This window comes from Sander vitreus, chromosome 7 (genome assembly GCF_031162955.1).
Source record: "Sander vitreus isolate 19-12246 chromosome 7, sanVit1, whole genome shotgun sequence".
Lineage (NCBI taxonomy): Eukaryota > Metazoa > Chordata > Actinopteri > Perciformes > Percidae > Sander > Sander vitreus.
Window position 1 is genome coordinate 27,161,457 of NC_135861.1, and position 22,022 is coordinate 27,183,478.

The 22,022-nt window shown below is 41.0% G+C and overlaps 1 protein-coding gene across 3 annotated transcripts in view; it reads right to left on the minus strand.

Moving 5' to 3' along the window:
• Window positions 1-22,022, minus strand: part of magi3a (membrane associated guanylate kinase, WW and PDZ domain containing 3a) — a 183,422-nt gene that overhangs the window by 3,691 nt on the left and 157,709 nt on the right. For 2 of the 3 annotated variants that reach the window (XM_078255739.1, XM_078255738.1), the window contains exons 11-20: window positions 20,941-20,972; window positions 19,123-19,375; window positions 18,336-18,430; window positions 17,785-17,977; window positions 15,620-15,826; window positions 12,195-12,380; window positions 9,768-9,861; window positions 5,760-5,835; window positions 3,766-3,903; window positions 1,668-1,806 (exon numbers count right to left, since the gene is read on the minus strand). In XM_078255739.1, coding sequence (XP_078111865.1) covers window positions 1,668-1,806; window positions 3,766-3,903; window positions 5,760-5,835; window positions 9,768-9,861; window positions 12,195-12,380; window positions 15,620-15,826; window positions 17,785-17,977; window positions 18,336-18,430; window positions 19,123-19,375; window positions 20,941-20,972 — 1,413 coding nt within the window. Of the gene's footprint in view, window positions 1-1,667; window positions 1,807-3,765; window positions 3,904-4,009; window positions 5,632-5,759; window positions 5,836-9,767; window positions 9,862-12,194; window positions 12,381-15,619; window positions 15,827-17,784; window positions 17,978-18,335; window positions 18,431-19,122; window positions 19,376-20,940; window positions 20,973-22,022 lie in introns of those variants that run through there. The other variant, XM_078255740.1, reaches the window with a different exon arrangement.

Sequence of the window (22,022 nt, forward strand, 5' to 3'; positions counted from 1 at the left end):
GCTTGTATTGCCGCTGACAGGCTCAGATTATTGTTAAAAGTGTCTCACAACATCATGGAATGGATCCTTACAGAGATAGACCTTTCTGTCAAAGAGTAAGATCCTTTTCTGAACAACGTGATCTCACAGAATTCTGTGAAATGAACACGGCCCCTTAACTTAAGGAAAAGGTCGTGGGTGGGCTTACGTTTCCATGACATGCGGGACAACAATGGGACGGTTGGGTTTAGGAAAAGAACGGGACGGTTACGGTTGGGTTTAGGAAAAGAACGGGACGGTTACGGTTGGGTTTAGGAAAAGAACGGGACGGTTACGGTTGGGTTTAGGAAACGTGACATGCGGGACACGATCCCCGGTCTCCTGGGTGAAAGTCCTGTGTTGTTTGACCCATCCACCACCCCAACCAACCTTTTTCCAACCCATTTTCATACTACTCGCTACCGTAGTCGCTCCTAATGCTACGTCATCTTCTCATTGACTTTACATTGGCATTGTTTTCCATGGTGGCCACACTGAATTTTCAAACATTCCGTGCCACCACCACGTAATGCGCTGTTTGTGATCATTTCACGAAATTCTGTGAGACCAGGCTGTTTTTGAAACATAAAAACATCCCCAAACCCACCAGACTCCATGTAAATAAACAGTAATTTCGTCATCGTAAAATACACTTCATTCAAAGTCGACACAAACAAAATAAAACTATGAAAAGTCGTTTTGGTTTGTCTTCCCACTATTTCAACAATCACCGATCTGGTTTAGTTTTTCAATAAACCCTTGATGCACCCATTTACATGTGGGACTATACTGGCACTATACACGCTAAAGTATTGATTATTTAAATGGAGTCTGTTGGGTTTAACAATAGCGATCTCTGAGCTGTTTCTGGTTATATGAAGACGATCTTACTCTTTAAAAAAAGTCTCTCTGTAGGGATCCTTTTTTCATAATGTTGTCAGACACTTAGAATAACAACCTGAGCCTGTCAGTGGCAAAAGTTTAGGTGACGAAATCGCCCCGTAGGGTTACATTGCAGCCCGGTTCACGGCTGCCGGGTCACAGCGTTCTCGCTCACTACAGGACCAATTTAAAAGATTGTTGTTCACATCGGCCACTTACACACAAAAACATAGGAAAATAAGGTCCAGGTTGGAAAAAGAACAAACAAAAACGATGATACCCTTTGACTCTGATAAGATGAATCACTTTGAAAGGAGAGGTCAAAGGCAAAAGTACAAGGAGTACAAGGTTTACCAAGGTAATTAGGGACAGACCGAGAAAAGCAGTGAGGCCTTTATTGATGCTCTGGTTTCATGTAGAAGCACAGGGTGGAAGAAGAGTTCAGACCTATAGGAGGAAAAGATAAATAGGTGGAAATAGACAGCCGTGCCAATGCAGAAAACAGGAGCAGATAAAGAGTACGAGAGGTAGATCCAGATAGAAGTAGTGCGAACGACAGGAGAGAGAAGTCAAGAAGAGAGAAGCTCGCAACACATGCATGAGAATAAAAAAATAAATAAAAAAAAACTCAGTGCCTTGCTGCTATCACGCATATCCATACAAAAGCTTCTAAACATGTAGGGTAAATATGCTACTAAGTGTAGATCTAAATGCAGTGCTAACAACGTGTATACTGTACATGCACGCGGCTGACAGCAGTCACTCACTGTGATCCGGGACCAAGCCCTGGCCGGGTCGAAGCAGCAGGTGAACTTTACTGCCTCCTGCTTGGATCAGTTCAATTGCACGAGTGTGTGTGATGCCCTGGGTGGCCTCGCCGTTGATCTCCACTATCTGATCGCCAACCTGCGGTGGTGGAAAAAAGCATTCAGATCCTTTACTTTAGTAAAAGTACTTAACCCCACACCATAAAAAATACCTTGTAAAAGTCTGGCATTAACCCTCCTGTTGTCCATTTTCAACAGTCAGAAATTTAGGATTCTTTCAACCAAAAAATGTATAACGTATATGGTTCCATACAACGCGCTTCACAAGTAAAAAATAATGATCAGTTCATTACTTTCATTGAATTTGGGCGTTTTATTCAATTGTATAGCATTTGAAAATAAATAAATGAAATAACGTTGAAAAAGGTGACCAAAAAAATTGGGGGAAAAAAGTGAGAAAAAAAAAAACGTCAGAAACTTTGGGAAAAGCGACAAAAGTGTCGAAAAAGACGACCAAATAGTTTAAATTTTAGACCCAGAAAAACAAAACGTTGCATGGTCAACGGGAAGACAACACAAGGGTTAAAAATTTTTTTACTTTAGTAAAAGTATGTATGCAAGTATCATCAGGAAAATGTACTTAAAAGTATTACAAGTAAAAAGTACTCAATGCAGAAAATTCCTCACATTTTAGAAACTGGAAACGATCAGGTGGGACAGTGGGAGGGACGTGAGGTAGAAATACTAAATGAGGGAGAGGGACGGGTGCACGCCGGTGTTCTCAGAACAACAGGAAATACGTTGTTGTGGTTTAGCCGATTCTGTGACACACAGCTGATGGAGACAGTTAAGGTACTTTAAAACCCTTATCGCCCGATTGCTGCAGTTTGTGTCTGAAAATCAGACTCCATTTCAATGTCACAATCTGAACACATGGACACTTATTTTCAGTGTGACTTAGACGTCCTAAGGATATCATTTTCCTGACGTCAATAAAAAAAAAAAAAAAAAAGATCCTCAATATTCTAGAACCTACATGAGATTTTTTATTTTTTTTAAAGATTTTTTCTAGCCTTTAGAGGACAGCTGGAGACAGGAAAGGGGGATAGAGGGAGAGACGGGGATGACATGCATGTGGGTTGGATTCCAACCTACGGCCACTGCAGAAAGGACTGGGCCTTGGAACTGTACATGGGGCGCACGCTCAACCAGGTGAGCGACCAGAGCGTCCCGAATCATCACGTTTTTAAGTTTTCTTCCGTATCAATTTTAATGTATATATTATATAAGGGCTGTCAATCAATGACAATTATTAAGTGTTTAGTGTCCTAGTTAACTTGTGATTACACACAAACTAGACACAAATTAATCACACATTTGTATCCGTTCTAGATGTACTTTAAAAAAGGGATATTTAAAATTTGTTAGTGGTATTCGACTACTCCGGTGGTAACTCAATTGATAGACAGTACATGTAAATAACTTCATTCTTGTGGAGAGAACCGTCTGGAAGGGCTTTGGAACTCAACTTGCCATTCAAAAGAAACTTTCATTTATTTCTGCTCAAGGAGCTTTGTTCCTGCCAACCATCCACTCCCGTTCATGGATGTACTATAAGACACACAAGACCTGCTCTCGTTCCGCTGTCTCATCTCCGCTGGTTAGTGTTTAACCGAGGATCTGTGGACTTCATGCATGGGAATAAACCAGAAATAAATTTGAATATATTTAAAAGTCGCTAAGAAGGTCTGAAAAGTCGTTAAATCTAGAGAGAGAGTCGCCACGTTGGCAGCACCGTCCACAACGTTACTGCTGCAGCCTCCTGATTTCCCAAACTACGGAGCGAAATCACAGAACCTGCGTGTCGCCCGTTTGAAAAATTAGTGGCCGTTATAAAACACGATCATTTTGACAGCCCTAATATTAACAATTGGAGGGAAAAATTCCAAACCTTTTAACTTAGGGCGCAGTTGTCTTAATTTTGTCTGACGGCGGCCCACAGTGTCACACATTGAAACCCCCAGAGTAAGACCTATCAATTTCATTTAATGCAACGCATTAATGCAAAGTAGTATTACCCAGTTTACTAAAAACTCACGTGTATCCTGCCGTCTTTAAGAGCCGGTCCGTCCTCGGCCAGTCGCAGGATGAACAGGCCCATGTTGTACTCTTTCCCTCCTCTCAGACTGAAGCCGAAGCCCCGCTGGCTGCGGTCCAGCTCCACCACCAAACAGCCCTGTAGTTCACAGACAACAACGGTAGCTTTTGGGACTGTTGCACTTCTTGACAGGCACAAAAAAAAAAAAAAAAAAAAAAATTCCATAACCACTAAGGCTGTTAAATGTTCGGTACCAGCAGCGATACCAATACCGTGACTTTGATACCGGTTCTTAAAAGATTCTTTTTCGATACCAATTTTATAAAAACAAAAAGAAATTACAACATTACTGCACAGTATCTTTTCATTTTTTTTTCAGCTCCTACTATGTGAGCCCTGTGCGTAACGTAGAGTGTTTCCTGCGTGTCTCTACGACGTGTACAGGGTTTCCTTTAGGATTTTTTTTTTTTTTAGCAGTCTGTCCAAACAACAACCTGTTGTCCAATTAGAACGGACCCACCGCGGTGACGTTTTTGGTGGAGCGGTTCGTTTAATAGTCGACTCGGAAGAAAGCGACCGTTGTGACAATAAACTACATCAACACAGCAGTATGTGGAGTTAAAATGGACGGGTCCCAATAACCTCTGAATAGTTCTACTTGTTGTTAAATTGCAATGTGAGCGGCAGCCAACGGGGGCTGCATTATGTCGGCAGGCTAATTTAAAAAGGCAACCGCAACTACATTGTGCGTCTGCCCTATTTCTGATACCGTGGCGGCAGAAATTTTGCCATGGCGGGCCGCCACTAAAAAAAAAAAAAAATCAACATAGAGGAAACACTGGTGTAACACAAGACAGCCAATCACAAACATTATAATAATTTATACTTTATTAATCCCACAAGGGAAATTACAATATTTTTCACTCTGTTAGAATACACACTACAAACAGGTCTGAAATACACACACATGCTCAGGTCCTATACATGCACAAATGGAGAGATGTCAAAAGTGAGGGGGCTTGCAGCTGTCGATGGACAGGAGCTCCCAGCAGTTGGGGGTGAACCCAGGAGGTGAACTAGCACCTCTCCAGCTACCAGTCCACCACCATACTTTGGTCCGTTTGTGAACTTGAACTGGCGACCCTCCGGTTCCCAACCCGACTCCCTACAGACTGAGCTACTGCCACCCCCATATTTATTTTTGTAATTCAAGTTTTTACTTTAATTCGTGTGTCAATCAATCAGAACAGAACTGACAGCATTGTTGTGGTACAATAATATGTATAAAGTGCCATACATACACTCGGAATCAAAATAAGTAATAATAGTAAAAAAATAAAACTAATTAAATGAATCCAGCAACCACAGTGGTACAATACACAATATACCAGCAATACCATAGGCAAAAAAAGATCACATGACCACTTAAATCCTTCATTTTCATTATTAATTCTGGTCAGCATGTGTTCATATGATACTATGTCTGACATAAGTTCCAGCCATTCCGGGGGGGGGGAAGAGGAGTTCCACACTCGTAGGATCACTCAGATGGCCGTTACAACCCCAACCTTTATTACTGCAAAATCATATTTTGAAACTTCTAACAATTCTGCTTGATCCCCTAATAGGCGCCACCCCCATATTAGATCTTACCGGCTCACTGACGCTGATGAGATTTACTCCTTAGTAACTGAAATTGGGTATTGAATGACGAGACATTTTTCGATACTCGATACTTTAGAGGCAATTTGGTCGGTGCCTAAAAAGTATTGCATTGGATACCCAGCCCTACATGCTACAACATCGGTTCCAGGCTGTAGTCAAACCTGGAAAATCCCCGGTTCATATGCATTTTAGTCCAGTGACCTAAAAAGGACAGCCTTCACATTAACGCTTTATTGAGATCAATTGGCACCAGAGCAGAATGAGTCAATTACAAACATTAATAAACTGTAAAATTGAGTAGCACTTAATAATTTAGGCTGTGGTCTTACCTGCTTAGAGCCTGACGTGATGAGTGTTCCCATCTCTCTTGGTGGGAAAGAGTTCCTCATCTCAGTGTCACCATTCCTAACACACACACACACACACACAATAATGTGACCAACATGCTGTTGCTATGAAATATATTTACCCGTGTTCTACTTCTTTATCTATACGTTTCGTTTGTGTTTTATGACAATATGGCACAGTATCTCGTCTTGAGATACCATAACTAGCATATAAAATAGACGTACAAGTGTGGAGAAACGATAAAAAAGAAAGAACGATTTCAAAATGATCTAATAGTTGTAATTGTTTTTTTGTAATTTAAATGTCCTTGATTTGATCTAGATTCTTTTATTATTTATTTAATTTAGGTCCTTTATTTTTTACATAGTTGTTTTAGTGACTTGCATGTCCTTGTTTCTATTCCAGTCATTGTATTTGACACTTTTTGCACTGCTGGTGTAGTGTGTTCTAAATTGTATTGTGTTTTTATATTGTGTAATCTCGGCCGCTTGCCCACAATAGTACCTAGAGAACTAAATACAGGTTGATGATGAATACATACAACACTTGTATACTGTATGTGTGTACATCAATATATTCAGGCGCTCACAATACTGATCCAAGATCTGTGACCTGTCTCAAGGTGAAGGATTATCTGCTGTGGGGAAACAATACATAAAAATGTATGCACTCAGTGTCTTATAATCATAATCTTATTGTCTCCTGTTGGCAATAATGCATGTCTGCATGTGAGCTAAAGCACATGCAAGTTATAGATGCTCCCTATTGTGACGAGAGTAGAGTAAGTCTGTGCAATTAACAGTGGTGGAAGAAGTATTCAGATCCTTAAAAGAACTACTACGACACTGTAAATGACTCTGTTACGAGTAAAGGTCCTGCACTGAAAATGTTACTTAAGTAAAAGTATGTTAGTATCATCAGGAAAATGTTCTTCAAGTATTAAAAGTACTCGATGCAGAAAAGTCCTCACATTTTAGAAACTGGAAACGATCCAAACCAGTTCTGTCAATCAACTAAGTGTTTAATCAGCGAATCATGTCAGCTGGACTTGTGGGCCGTTATATTGTTCGGCAGTTTGATTTATAATAAAACATTGTATTATATAAACTACGTGTGTTTTGTGTGCAAAAATCTAAATGTGTAAAGTAACTAAAGCTGTCAGATGAATGTAGTGGAGTATAGTATAGTGGAGAATATTTAGCAGCCCTAGTGTCCAGTAGGATGCACTACCGGACACTGCCGACCCTTCATTACAGCAGCGTGAGCCTCTTCCTGTTTGGTTTCATATTACAGTGCAGACCTAAATCCTTCACAGAGCCGTGTTGCTTATGAAGTTCAGTGGCAGATAACGGGGGCATACTTTAACGCTTCGCAGAGCTCATTACAATGCCTCAGCGGGGAACTTTACTGTGCTCACACCCTAATCTAAAGAGTCTAGGCCTTCTTAGCGGCTCTGGCGTGGAGAAGTGTTTACACACTTAATGCAGTCTCAGCTCATATGTAGCCTGGGCTGACCCAAGGCATGTGTTGGAGATTAGACGCAGACGAGGGAGGGAGCATTTTATGTTGACACCACGTTGTGCTATTCCATTTTGAGTAGGGCTGCACGATATGAGGAAACTATGTGTGACATGCGATAACGTTGTTGAATATTGAACAATATTACTGGCGATAAATAATATGTTAGATATAATAAAGACATTAAAGTGTACTCAGTTCTGCATTTCTGCTGCTTTCAGTATTCTGCTACAACTAATTGCTTGTTGAATTTAAAACAAATGAAAAAGGAAATCATCGCCAACATTCTTTTGTTGAACAAATTGAATATTGATGTGAATATAAAAAAGGCACCATTAGGAATGACAATTACATTTTGAAGTGCAGTTTTTCTACTGATAAATCTCGGAATGTCTTTCGCGATACGTCGCAGCCTTTCGTGATGCGTTTATTGCGCCGGTTAATATTGCGATAGTCTATATCCACGACATTCCACTTCCGGGATTGCACCGGTGCCGCCGGAAATTCCGCCAGATGCATGTATGTCTGTTTCCTTCCGCTTTCTTTGTGTTGGAATTTTAAACTCTGGTTAACTGCTCCTCAGATCTCTGCAGGGTAAATCTGAGTTTTCTCTCACATGACTATTTTACAGCGGCTCCGTCCGGTGCTCAGCACCGCCCATGATGATTGTGACTGGTTTAAAGTAGCGCTGTCAAACGATTAAAATATTTAAAAATCGCATTAATGTCATAGTTAACTCGCAATTAATCGCACATTTTTCTGTATTCTAAATGTCCCTTGATTTCTTTTTGTCCCATTATGTTTTCTCATTTTAATGCTCTTATCAACATGATACGATACTTAAAACGGTGCCTGAACCGAAAGATATAGATATATATTAAAAAAAAATGCACCACGAGGCTGGCGAGGCATCGCTGTGTTTTTCAGACAGCGGCAGCTTCAGTCTGGTGTTACAATCCTCTACAGTGAAATACAGTCATACTTTACACCGTTTAGCTGTCAGCATTTTAACCGTGTTTACTCCAGCTGCTAGCTAACAGTAGGTTAACGTTAGCTGCTGCTAAGTGTAGTGTTGACTAGCGTCCCGTGCGGCGATGTTTCAGTTCCCTCTAACGTCCGTTTTTGGAGCATCAGAGAGAAGCGCAGGCATTTAAGTGGCACCTAAATAAGGCACCGAAATCCACGTTGCTATTTTGGGATTTAATTATTGCATATTTTGTTTTGTTGTGCATGATCAAAAAACATCCCCTCCTCTGCTTTTTTTCCCCATAAATTGCACCCTGGACAGAGGGCTAAATGAGGAGAAGGGGAACACGGGCTCATAGGCAGGCAAAACAGAGCAGCTGAGGGCGAGAAATCATGGTGTAGAGAATTGCTGCCGCAGCAATGGATTAAAAACTTCCCGACACAGGTAATCCTGTTGAAAAAGAAACATCAAAGAGGAAGCGAGACTCCCCCATTAATCTGTCTCTTTTTCTTTGCTTCGCCATCCAAACGGTGACCGTGAAGGGGATTTTCTGTCTTTCTGGTTAACGAGGAGAATGCGGGCCACAAGAGATGCTAATGGGCCACATTGAAGCACAAACCCCCAGAGCCTTGCTTTGACAGGATCGGGGCCAATTTATGGAAACTTTTTTATTTAAAGAGGCGCAAAGTAGTTTTGGCCATTTCTTTGCCGTTTTCTCTCTTTTTGCTCGCAGGTTTCTCTATAGAGCTACCCCTCCAGCTTCGGAATAGATATTTGGCAACTCTTATGTTTACTTGTGTCTGAGTCCTTGCTCGGTCAGTCTGCCGTTTCCTCTTTCTCTGTTCCTCCGACAATGCTTTCCTAGCTTTCTGCTTCTTTTTAGCCGGCTCAGCCATAACGATAACGTGTGAAAAACTCCATCGCTACCTTGTTCGTATAGCTAGCCGGTTCCTGAATGGGCGTATGTGTGCAGTGCCGTGAAGCAATTCGCAAGAGCTGATATCGCGCGACACTTCCTGATGCTGAGGCCGGTGGCTCGCCGGCCCAAAGTTGCAAGGGTGGTTTTTCCACTCACAGGCGCTAGGGGGAAGCGAGACGACCACCATTCAACCCGAAAAAAGTCATATAACCATTCCAATGACTCTGAAGCTGTTCAGTTAAGGTAAATTAAGCTAAAGAAACTGCATAGTCCCCCTTTAAGTGGAAGAACCTGTATTAAGACTGTCTCCAGTGGACTCTGTGTTGAAGAGGGATGCTGGCAAGCATGTAATATTAGAGCTCTAACAATTAAAATTTTTGCTGTACAATTAATTGTAAAAAATTTAAAATATATAGTCCGACCAATAATCACTTCTACAATTTGGCATATCTAAACAAAATCAACGATCGCCAGTCAGTCATACGTCTTAAGACCTTAGCTAACGTTAGCAATTCATTGTGGTTCAACAAAGAAACTGCATGCACGGTGTAATAATTGTTACAGGCCTGGTGTGTATTGGTGTACCTGTCTGGATAGCTGGGAGGCTGTTGGCCCATAGCTCTGTGTTGTGCCGAAGGGCTCTGCTTGGCTGAATTGGTTCCAGATGGAGGAGCGCTGTCTGTGGAAAACACAATTCACACAACACACCCGTTTAGAATGACACGCAGCTTGTGATCTGACAATGGACGCCACAAAGCAAAATTCTCAATCCTAAAACCTCCTTTTCACTACTTTAAAGTAGGGGTGTATCGATCCTAGGGCTGTGACTCTTCACTGGTCTCACGATTCGATTATCCTGTCAACGATTCAAATCGATATCCCGATGCGTCACCTCCTCAATATTATTACATATTGCTACACATGGTTTTCATCATCAAATTCAAGCAGTCAGATATATATGGTCCGTGTAACACTTATCAGTTCAATTTTCTAAGCACAAACGGACATTTGGAAAAACAGAAAATGGGTTCAAATATCCAATTTTTCTTTTTTTTCCGCCTCGACAAATAAAAAATGTAACCTGTTTTTCCTATTTTCTGTTTTTATTCAGAGGATCAGAAATGTAGAAAATTACAAAATTGCGTCTGGGCTCCAATTATTCAATACTGCAATAATATTCTCTCCCTCTTTCCACCTAGTTACCAACGATTGGTTAGCTATTCTCGTGGGTGTGTCTGGATGTGTTTAGGCAGTCATGTCGACTCTGGATAATTACGAGAATATAATTCCGAATCTTGTTGAGAAGAGGGGAGATGAATGTTCGGATGGTGAATGAATGAACAGCACAGCAACACGATCCCTTTTTTTCTTTTGAGTCTGACCATCACAGCGCCACCTTTCCCTTTTCTTTTTTGGCTTTCCACCATTAGACATTATTGAAATAAGAGGCTGTTGCGGCCCGCCGCACGGGCTGAGCAGAGGCTGCACAGTTTGACCAGCGCGGGCAGCGGATGGTGTTGCTAAGAACTTGCAATGTAGGCTATAACTTGTATCAGACCGGGCAGTACCGGAAAACACTACCGGCCCACCGGGAAAAGTCCCGACTCTCCCGATTACCACTCCGCCTCCGAGTGGTCCTGTGTATGGGCGGAAGATGACACCTTAAATATAGACACTAGGCGATCTTGATTCAAGTATGTGTATTGACAAGCGTTTCACCTCTCGGTGAACGTTGAATGTTTTTGTATATTCGACTTCCAACACGTCATCCATTCTCATTCTGTCTTTAGGTCTGGCTGCTGTGCTCGAGTGGGGGGGCGGGGCGGGGCTAGGCAGAAAGAGGGAGAGAATATCATTGCAGTATTGAATAATTGGAGCCCAGACGCAATTTTGTAATTTTCTACATTTCTGATCCTCTGAATAAAAAACTGAAAATTGGAAAAACAGGTTAAAGATCCAATTTTTTAATTTGTCAAGGCGGGAAGAAATGAAAAATTGGATATTTTAACCCATTTTTCTGTTTTTCCAAATGTCCGTTTGTGCTTAGAAAATTGAACTGATAAGTGTTACACGGACCATATATGAACTCGCCTTTTTATTGTATCTGCTCTTAAAAAAGGACCCTTCCTGAATGTAACGGAGTCTGAACACAGCAGACAAAAGGCAAAAAACTAAAAAAGGCAGCGACCGGAAAAAAAAAATCAACAAGCAACATCAGTAGGCAATAATAATCTATTATGGTCTGTCACTGCATCGATGCAGAACCGTCTAGGTCTGCGTCGCGATGCCACGATTCATTTCAACGCCCCTAATCGATACATCGATATATCGATTCAATGATCCAATATTATCAATGCAGGGTGAAAATATCGTTATCATAACATAGCTGTCTGTAAGATGCCCCTTTATTTTAGATTCACACTTTATATCTATTGTTTTTACTAAAAAGAATAGCTTTTGTTTTTAATTTAAATGTCTCAAAGAACTCAGTAATAAATATAAATAAATATATATATATATATATATATATATATATATATATATATATATATATATATATATATATATATATATATATATATATATACACACACACACATATATATATATACACACATACATACACATATACACACACACCACATTGGATTTTATTTGGTTTTTGGTGTATTTTTTGACTGTGAAGCACTTTGTGACTGGTGTCTGTGAAAGGTGATATTTAAATAAACTGTACTTGCTTGCTTTGCTTACTTCAAAAGTGCTTCAACATTCCCATTATCTCCTAAAATATTCATTCTGAAAATCAGCTTTACGGGACTGAGACTTAGAGAGTTTGAGAGACTTAGAGTTTGCGAACTTGTCTGTTAGTGACAGAGGGCAAACAATTACAGGTTCAAAGAAACAGGTTTAATTTAACACTTTTGCAAGGCACTGTATCCGTGTCACATTCTCATTAGGGGCTGAGCCCCCCTAAAAGGTCTGATCCTAGAATCGCCCCTGCTACCAACCTACCATCTTCAGGCACAACGGTGAGGGTGACAGCGTTGCCGGCGTCCTTGATGAGCTGGACGATATCGTTGTGCGACAGCTCCATGATGGAGAGGCCGTTGACGGCAGAGATACGGTCTCCCACCTTCATCTGACCTATACGGTCTGTCGGGCTGCCCTCGATAATACGGCCGATCTTGTGAGGTATAACTGAGACAGAGAAACACAGAGAAATGACAACCTGTTGTGTTTGCATGTTTGAGAAGCACTTATTCAATAAACCCCCCAACATCAAGACATCACTTTGAAGTAACAAAGCGATGCACAAAACCACAAATCTTAACCTCATGGTGGCGCTCGAGGAAAAGTCAGCGGCTTACTAGTCTATATCGGCAACCGTTCATTTACGGGATTGTTCCTGTGCCGCCAGAAGTTCCACCGGATGTTCCTCATTTTCTGCTTTCTTTGAGTTAACTTTAACCTCCGGTTGCATCGAGCAACCGGAGAACCTCTGAGCAGCGTTACACGCTGAAAACGGCGAGTTTTAAGAAAAATATGGATCGTGCAACAAGGCAGGCCTGCTGGGTTCTATCTGGGAATGATTGTAAAGAATATGTTTACAGCATTTCCTCTCTAACTGGGACCAGAGTGGGAAATTAACACCCGCCACCAGCCAATGGCGGGTACTTTTTCAAAGTGGCGGGTGACTTTGCGTTGTATACCAGCCACAGTGGCGGTGGAATGTAAAACATTCCTTTAAACGGATTGGACAGCTTTTGTCAAAGAATGCTGTTGCTAAGAAACAATGCTTATAGGAGTCACGCAGAGTGATAGAGAAATACTTTACTATCTCTATGGCTCTGGAGTCACGTTACGTTACTGCTAATGAATGCCTAACATTTCCGGATTTTGCTGCTTCATAATAAAAACATTTAAATACCAAAATAACGGAGGACTTTTATTGTGAAGAAGTTGAAAACTCGAAATGAAACCGTTCACAGCCGGGGCTTTGACCACGCATATTTCCGTCAACTCCAGACTTTTGTCGAGTAGTTTTCAGCGCTAGTCCGTGACACCGTGTAGCTGAGCTGAGGTACAGACCAAAGGAAAATTATCAGTTAAAAGAAATGTGCCGACATATCCCCGGCGTTAAGAGGCCTACCGCGGAGTCAGCAGTAGCTTTGAATGTACAAACTGTTGAGGGCGAAGTAAAGAAAAAGTACTTTTCCAGCAAGTGGCGCATTGACAAAACGTACAGCGAAAAACATTTCAGACCGTCCTGCCAACCTGTATACATTTTAACATCAATGTACGCTGTAACGATTTTTCAGTCGCTGAAAGCTGCTGCTTCAATCCGGTCAGCTCTCTGCTGCTCAGTTCCCCCCGCGACTGAACACACACACACACACACACACACACACACACACACACACACACGATGACCTAAATTGAGGACCGTTACGCTCGTTATTGTAAGTGCAATGATAAATAAGTTAAAGTCCTTTATCAAACTGTATGAATGTGTGTCCCAGGCCAGGAAATAAACTAACAATGTAAAGATCAACAAGCCACTGACAGAAATGTTAAAATTTGATTGATTCAATAAATAATTTTGTATCTTAAATCCACCAGCCATTTTCATATTATACCAACATTTGCAGCATCCTGAGCCTTTTTGGTAAGGTTACTAGGAAAACTCAGCCCAGAGTCATTTTATTCTCCCCAAAAAAAAGCAACTTTCACTGTCCCTCGCAACTTCATTGCAACAAAAGACATCGCAACTTTTATGGCAACTTTTTACAAAAGCTCCTGCAAAAATCAGGCATTTTGGGCCGCAACAATCTCAAAAAAAGGCCTCGAAATCCTGGAAGGACTGATTAATGCTATGTTACTGAGAGATGAGTCAATATTTTTTTTGTTCATTAAGCATGTAGGCCTACAATTACTGTAGAATATAACCAAACAATTTTACCATGGTCTCGCAGGCTTTTTTTCCACATCATTTTTTATTTGCCTAAATTAATAAAATATGTATCAATAATAATAAAAAATGATGTATTGAAGCAATTCAAAATATGCTAATGCACTCTTTTATAAATTTGAATTCCGGAAAAAGTGGCTAGTAAAAAATATAAGTGGCTGGTAAAATTGGGCAAAAAAGTTCATTTCCCACCCTGACTGGGACGTTTTGGGACTGATTGGTGGGATTGCTGTGGACGAAGTACACATGGCGATTCACAGCAATCCATCCAATAGCTGCTTGATTGGTGGTGGTGAGCAGAGTTGACTGAGTAGCGCGAGTTGTATCTGAGAGTAGCTGCTGCAAACGTGGTTTGTTGTATTTTGGTGCACAGCCTGTGCCCCTAGTGTCTGTTTGACGTTTACGACCCCTGTGTTGTCTCCCGAGACCGGGCTTTTTCACAGTGTGTTCAGGGGGCAGGCAGCTAGATCAAGGAGAGATGCCTACGATTTGAGACAAAAATGAAATCTCACTTAAAATAACATAAAACGAAAACAAAATGAACTCATAGTGAAAGGCTGCGACATATCGCTAAAGACACTCAGATTTTTTTGTGTTGGTTGAAAGAAAATATTAGCAGCAAACTGCACTTTAAAATGTAACCGACATACTTGTTTTTTGTGGTGCCTTTTCAGTTGAATGTTCAATTTATTCAATAAAAGAATGTTGGAAATGATTTCGTTTGTTTTAAATTCATCAAGCAATTTGTTATATTTTAGCAGAATACTGAAATCTGCAGAAATGCAGAACTGAATTTACTTTAATATCTGTTTATTTATCGCAAATAATATCGTTATCACGATATTCAACACATTTTAGCATGTTGCATATTTTCCTCATATCGTGCAGCCCTAGTCCTTATATTCCCACTTCTCAAATATACTCCAGACCACTGTTAAAATTACCTCATGCTTTATATCCAGTATCAAACTCAAGGCCCACGGGCCAAATCCAGCCCCTTGCAGATTTTGATCCAGCCCGCATATGTATTTAGGTTCACAATATATTTTGGCCCACCTGGTTTTTTGTCACCTTTTCTGACGTTTTTGTCGCCTTTTTTGAAGTTTTTGTCACTTCTGCCAACGCTTTTGGCTCTTTCTTCCAAGTTTCTTTCCACTTTTTGGGTGTTTTTTTTCTACGATGGCCAAAGAACTTTTTTAGGGCTTTATGTCGACAAACTGTAAGTGAGAGGACTTTATAAGACGTGCAATAATACAGTCAAAGACATTTGACTTTTTTCAAAAATAAAAGCACGTCAATTAACTACACGTCTGGCTCTTGATGGGATTCTCATTTTCCAGTGCGGCCCTTAGGGAAGTTTAGTTTGATACCCTTGATTTATATGCATTTGATATGACGTGATTTTTTTTTTATTTATTTATTTATTTTTTTAAGTTGTATGTAAGATGTGTTTTTCTTTATTTCTGACCTCCAAGTGGGGGCTTGTTCTTTGACGTGAGGATGACAAAGCCAAAGCCCTCGTTGTCTTTGCGCTGCAGGGTGACGTCAAAGCACTCGGGCCGGGCGGGCTGGACGACGTTGGGAACCTCGCCCCGAGGCATCTTGGGAGAGCTGTTGACCAGGGCAGAGGCTACGTGCTGGGGCTGCTGACTGCTCTCCTCCTCTTCGCAATCACCTGACAAAATGACAATCAACAGAAATGTTCAGTCCTGCATGCTCTCACATGGTTACTAACAGCAGTGGAATGAAACTAAGTACATTTACTCAAGTACTGTACTTAAGTACAAATGTTGAGGTACTTGTACTTTACTTGAGTCTTTTCATGCTACTTTCTACTCCGCTACATTTCAGAGAGAAATATTGTACTTTTTACACCACTACATTCATCTGACAGCTTTAGTTACTTTACAGATTAAGATTTTTGCACACAAAACACATGTAGTACATTTTCAATGCAGGACTTTTACTATCAACAGAGTAACAGAGTATTTTAACAGTGTGATATTAGTACTTTTACTTAAGTAAAGGATCTGAGTATTTCTTCCACCGCTGGTTACAAAATCCTATCATTCTGCTAATGATACTGTATGTCTGTTAGGGCTGTGACGATATGCTTTAGTCCCGATTTGATTCTTTCACGATACATGGGTGCAGATTTGTTTTGTATTGCGATTTTCATTTATTGCGATTCTAGTATTAGTAGTAGAAGTATTGGGATCCGATAGTATTGAGTGTTGGGATTCTCTCTCCCTTCTTTAACGAAAAAAAAAGTTGAATAATACACTTCTAGAGACAATACATCATGAGACATTTCTAACAACTAACTGTTTTCTAAGAAGAATGACATCACATCACAGTCAGTCTGACATTTATTTATTTTTAAGTTTTATTTTTAAAGAAGCACATTTTCTGCTTTCTCTCTGTTTTGCTGGAAACAGATATGATTTAGTTGCCGGTACTTTATAAAACACAAAATATTTAGGTCAATCATTATTAAAAATAATAATAAAGAATATCGACTCTGGGGAAAAAGAATCCATTTCTAAAAATCGTCCCCCTCCTTCTATCCATTGTTTTTGAAAAAGGACACTGTCAGCTTAGATGGCAAAACAAAATTACAAATCACAACTTTCACAAAGAGGACAAGTCAAATGTTAATGTATTTTAAGCAAGGGCCATTCGGATACATTTGAATCCATGAACAATTATTTGTCAAAATGTTCCCGATTTGTCATTCTTCAGATCCTTCTAAAAATAGTCCAAAGCACAGCGGCTCTATTGAAGATGCTGTCTTTATTGCACACATGAAATACAGGACTGTCTGACTCCACACTCGAGATGAAAGCCCTTTCACAATTTGTTGTTCAAAAGACACGCCGATCTACCTCAATCTCTCTTCATTGTACGTTTGTTTTCGCTGAGTCCCCCGTTTTGTCAGCCGGCATTAGGGAATCTTTTTCTAAACCGCTGCTTTGAAAGCATAAACCCTAGCATGATCGATGCTTCCTTTCTGCAAACGTGATCAAAGCTGTTGCTGCAATTCATCAAATATAAAGTCATTTCAAAAAGTGCTGCTACTATTCATGGAGCGGTTATCTGTGGGGGTAAACAAGCCTGAATGCAGTAGGGGTTTGTGCCGTTAAAAAATAAAACTCAGCATATTCTCTTTGAGATGTAAATCGACCCTACCAGCTGATCTTATCTCCACTGCCCTTCACACGGATAAACAGAGCACAGCCACTTCTGCTGATTTCGTTTTTTTTTTTTTTCCTATTTTGGTGGATGACAGTTTTTCCGTTTCCTTTCCTGTCATTTGAAGCAAATAAAGAATCCTCTTTCAAAACTTTTAGTTTTCCTTTCAGGAATGCATAGAATAATAGCCTAAAAGTAAGTTTCGACTGAACTTTATTTATTTAGCTTTATCTGCGAGGAAAGTCATCCGGAACAAATTTTTAAAAAAGGATTAGTGAAACAAATCCCAGATCAAAGCTTTTGCTCAGAGGTCGTCCTCCAGCACACAGATCTAAACAAAAAAAGGGGTAAAAAAAGAAGAAAAAAAAAAAAAACGGGCTGGAAAGCTTCCGAGTGCTCTCGGAGAAAACGCAGAGGCCGACTGTTCCCAAGCAGACCCACCTGTGTGTGTCATTTTCCTGCGGACTGTGAGCATGACTTGGCCGTTTCGGGCGGCGTTGGTCATCAGCTCCAGCACTTGTTTGTGGGATTTGCCCTTGACTGGCACGCCGTCTATACACAGCAGCTCGTCCCCCGCCCGCAGGCGCCCGTCCTTCTCAGCCGCGCCGAGTGGCACGATGGCGCCGATGTACACCTGTGGAGGCAGGAAGATATGAGAGAAAACGGCTTAACTCGCTGACCTGAGCCAGAGTGAGCACGAGGATTGACTGGCATTACGGTGAATAAATCAGGTGAAATCCTCTGTTGCTTTGAGCATTCCATGCCTTGTTTCCTTCGTGCAAAATAGAGTAGTTTGCTGTTTTTTGTTGACAATACATTTCCCAATTTCCCTACAGCAATAGCAGAAAGTCCAGCTATTTCACTAAATGCAGCTCAAGCACTGATTTGCTTGGCGTGTGACTGCCGTTCTCTAGTACCTGAGGGTTTTGGGATTCTAGCGGCACGCCAAGCTTGGATGTAAAACAGCCGGAGCGGGCTGGGCTGCTACCTACCGGCTGATCCGGGCCCTCGCCTCCGAGGACTCTGAAGCCAAAGCCTGACTCCTGGTTCCGTTTGATGAACACGTCCAGATCCTTGGTATTAGGAGCTGCAGAGACAGGAGGAGAGTAGGGAATGGCTTTTTATTTGACTGAACACTTTTAAAAACAGGTTAAAAACGCCTATGACTATGATCGTTTGTTGCTGTTCTATGTTTTGCTTTGGTGTGTGTGTGTGTGTGTGTGTGTGTGTTCTGTATATCTTAAGTATAGATCTGTGCATGCACTGGCTCTCCGTATAATTGCAGAGAATTCAGTGTCACTTTTGTACAAAGCACATTGTGTTACATTGATTTGTATGAAATGTGCTATAGAAATCAATTTTGATTGATTGACTGATTGATTTGCCATGAAGACAAGACACATGACTTCTGCTGTTTGTGTGTTATGTGCGTATTGTATAATACAGTGGTAAAGGCCAGCGAGTTAGAAAAAGAAAAGAAATATTTGATTCCAATAGCTAAAAGATTATATTATATTCTCTCTCTCTCTCTCTCTCTCTCTCTCTCTCCACCCCGAGCAGAAAAAAGGTGCGCTAAATACTGCAAATTTTCATTCTGCATCACTGCTGAAAATCTGCAGATTCCGTTTGGGTATGCTAAAAAAAAAAAAAAAAATGAGTTGCAAGTCTCACCACACACTAGCCTGTGCATCCAAAATCCTGTTGAACGGTGGCAGGTGGAGTCCTGAGCCATTGGGGCTGGAAACTCAACACTTAATGCATTCTACCGTGTACACTTACGCTTGCTGTCCAACAAGGCTCTGGACTTGAGGTAGAGTTCCGACGCGTCCGGTTTGGGTGAAGACGAGCGCAGGATGTTGCCAGAGAAAGGCAGCGGGTTGGGGGCCACCTCGGCCTGACCGAGGGCCTCTGTGCTGTTAACCATCTCCTGTCGCTGCGGCTGGCCGATGGGCTGGGGCGATGCATGGGTCGCTGGATGGGGCGCCTGTTGAGGAGCAGGCTGGGATACGGCCTGGGACATGGGAGCTGTGCACTGCAACACAGAAACAAGAGCTGGGATGTAGCGTAGGTAGAGGTGGAAAGAGTACAAAAATATTCCACTCGAGCAAAAGTACTATTACTTTGATGAATTTTTACTTAAGTACAAGTTGCAAAGAAACTCCCGCACACTGTCTAACATACAGACAGTGTGTAACAAAAACACATACAGTTTAATAGTAGGTAACGTTTTGGTACTTAGACCATCTTCAGGCCAAATTTTGCCTGGAGATTGCAACTTTTGATCTGGCTTATCCCCCTCCGACGCACCGGCCTCACATTGTAGATGTGTGAGAATGTACGTTTTTTATATTTCTACTTATCTTATTCATACTTATTTTATTAAATCAAAGTCTTTTGCGATTTGATAAGGGCACAAAGCCATATCGCGCTTCCGATTTTAGTTTGTTACTGTTAGTGTGTTACTGTTGTTATTGTGTTACTGTAAAGTAAAAGTACACAAAAAAAAACTACTCAATTACAGTAATGCGAGTACGTGTAATTAGTTACGTTCCAGCTCTGAGTGCAGGGCTGCGCATTTAATCCAATTTTGATCGCAATTTCGGCTCCTAACGATCGCGAAAAGCAATCGAGAAAAACTAATTTTATTTTGCACGTCACAGTTTTGCAAGTAAACTCTTTATTTTTTCTTGCGTTCTGAAGGGGAATTCAAAAGGTTCAAATGGAAAAAGTATTAAGTGAAACAGTTCAAGGTGTTCCGTTTCACTGGGGTTTTTTTTAAGTTCACTAAATGCAACATCTTTCCAAAAGTCAAAGAGTAATCATGTTAAATAATCGTGATTTCAATATTGACTAAAAGAAATGTGATTATAAAATGTTTCCATCATCGAGCAGCCCTAATGTAGTGATGAACAGAGAGGTAAACTATGACTTCAGGTCGATACTTCATCATATTGTAAGGCAAAAAAAAAATTACTTTTAAGAGCACTGTATGTGTATACCTCTCCCTATAGCATACCTTATGTATGAATACATAGTATGATATATTCTAAATGTAGCTAAGGCAGGGGGAATTGATTTGAGGTGGGCTTACCCACAAGCATGACAATCCTAAACTGCTACACAAGTCTTAATTTTTAAAAATAGAGATTCTGTGTTAAACCAATAAAAGGGCATGAGTAAGCCTGTTGCTGCCTCAGCTCCTCTCTATTTTAGGAGTGCAGCATGGAGGAGCAGCAGCACAGGAACAAGCTGTTGAACATGGCAGATCATCTTAAACACCCATACACAGGGAGATGTTAAGTTGCTGTTTGCCAGGAGCCAGCATATTTACCCACATGCAGCTCCAGAAATAACAGCCTGGCTAACGTGGGCTCCCTGAATAATGTAGCTGACAACAGTTTCCACATACACAGAGAGAGAGACAGAGAGAGAGAGAGAGAGAGAGAGAGAGAGAGAGATGCTTGCGAGAAAACAAGTTTCAACATTTTCTGTTGAATAATTCAGCGGCAGTTTCATCGTCAGTAAATATTACTCTATATACACACTCTGTTTCATCCTACAAAACGGAAGAAACGTCAAAGATTTGCTCCCACTTACTGGTTTTAGGGATTTCACAGGAGACGTCTGACCTGTAAGCAGAGAGGGAGACGGGGATGTTAAATTCTGGATTGAATTCAATTAAGAAAACGACAACAAACACGTATTCATACACATCTTAAAAATGCTTAAAAGGATGAGTTGTACTTTGTATCTTTCTACACTGACCCGTTAGCTTTCAGTGGCCGAGCATCACAGCACATCCTCTCCTACTTCTTATACAGATTCTTACTAAGAACGTATTTCTTTTATTAATATTGCCTGTAGGTTTTGTAACTTTTTTTTTTTTTTTTTTTTTTTTTTAATACCTCCCTCTTTCCTTTCCTGTCTGTCAGTGAGTCAAAGTGTATTTCAACCAGTAGGGGACAGTATGGTCCAGTAGCAAAACTGGTTTTCATGTAACCGCAGGGTGGGAGACACAGAGGTGACCCTAGGCCATGGGAAACATGCACTTCTTAGGCTTAAACCTGCCAGCTGTTCACTACACTACCAGAACACTGTACATAATCTCCCTGTCTGAAGCTTTTCATAACCACACAAAATTAAATGTTTTAATGAATGTTCACTGGAGTAGGAGAAATGACTGTGTAATAAGTCGGATTCATTTTGCAAATAATGCACCGAGTGCAGTACATATCCAACGGGGAAGGGTACTGTGCCTCATTTCCAGATTTTAAAAGCAGAACAGGGATCAGGGCCAAATCATTTCCGGTTTCATTTCTCTGTGCTTCTGTCATCGGAAGGGAGTTCTAGCCCCCAGGCTGGGACCAAAGCCTAACCTAATCCTGGTTTATGGGTGACTTGAGGGAAACCCTGAAGCGATACTCTTTTTAATCCAGGAAAGCTGTGATCTTCTGCCCCTTTTTTTTTTAAGCACCAACACACACCCTGCATATGCACCATAAAAAAAAAAAAAAATCTATGTACGGCTGGCACAAATCACGCGCACGCACACACGACAAGCCCCTGGAGCTCGGAGCAGAGCCCAGCTGAGTACAACTGATATGTGGGTGCAACACTGATCTCCAGAATCTAGGCTACTGCACTGCAGTAAAAAGGCAAAAAAAAAGGAACAAGCCCTT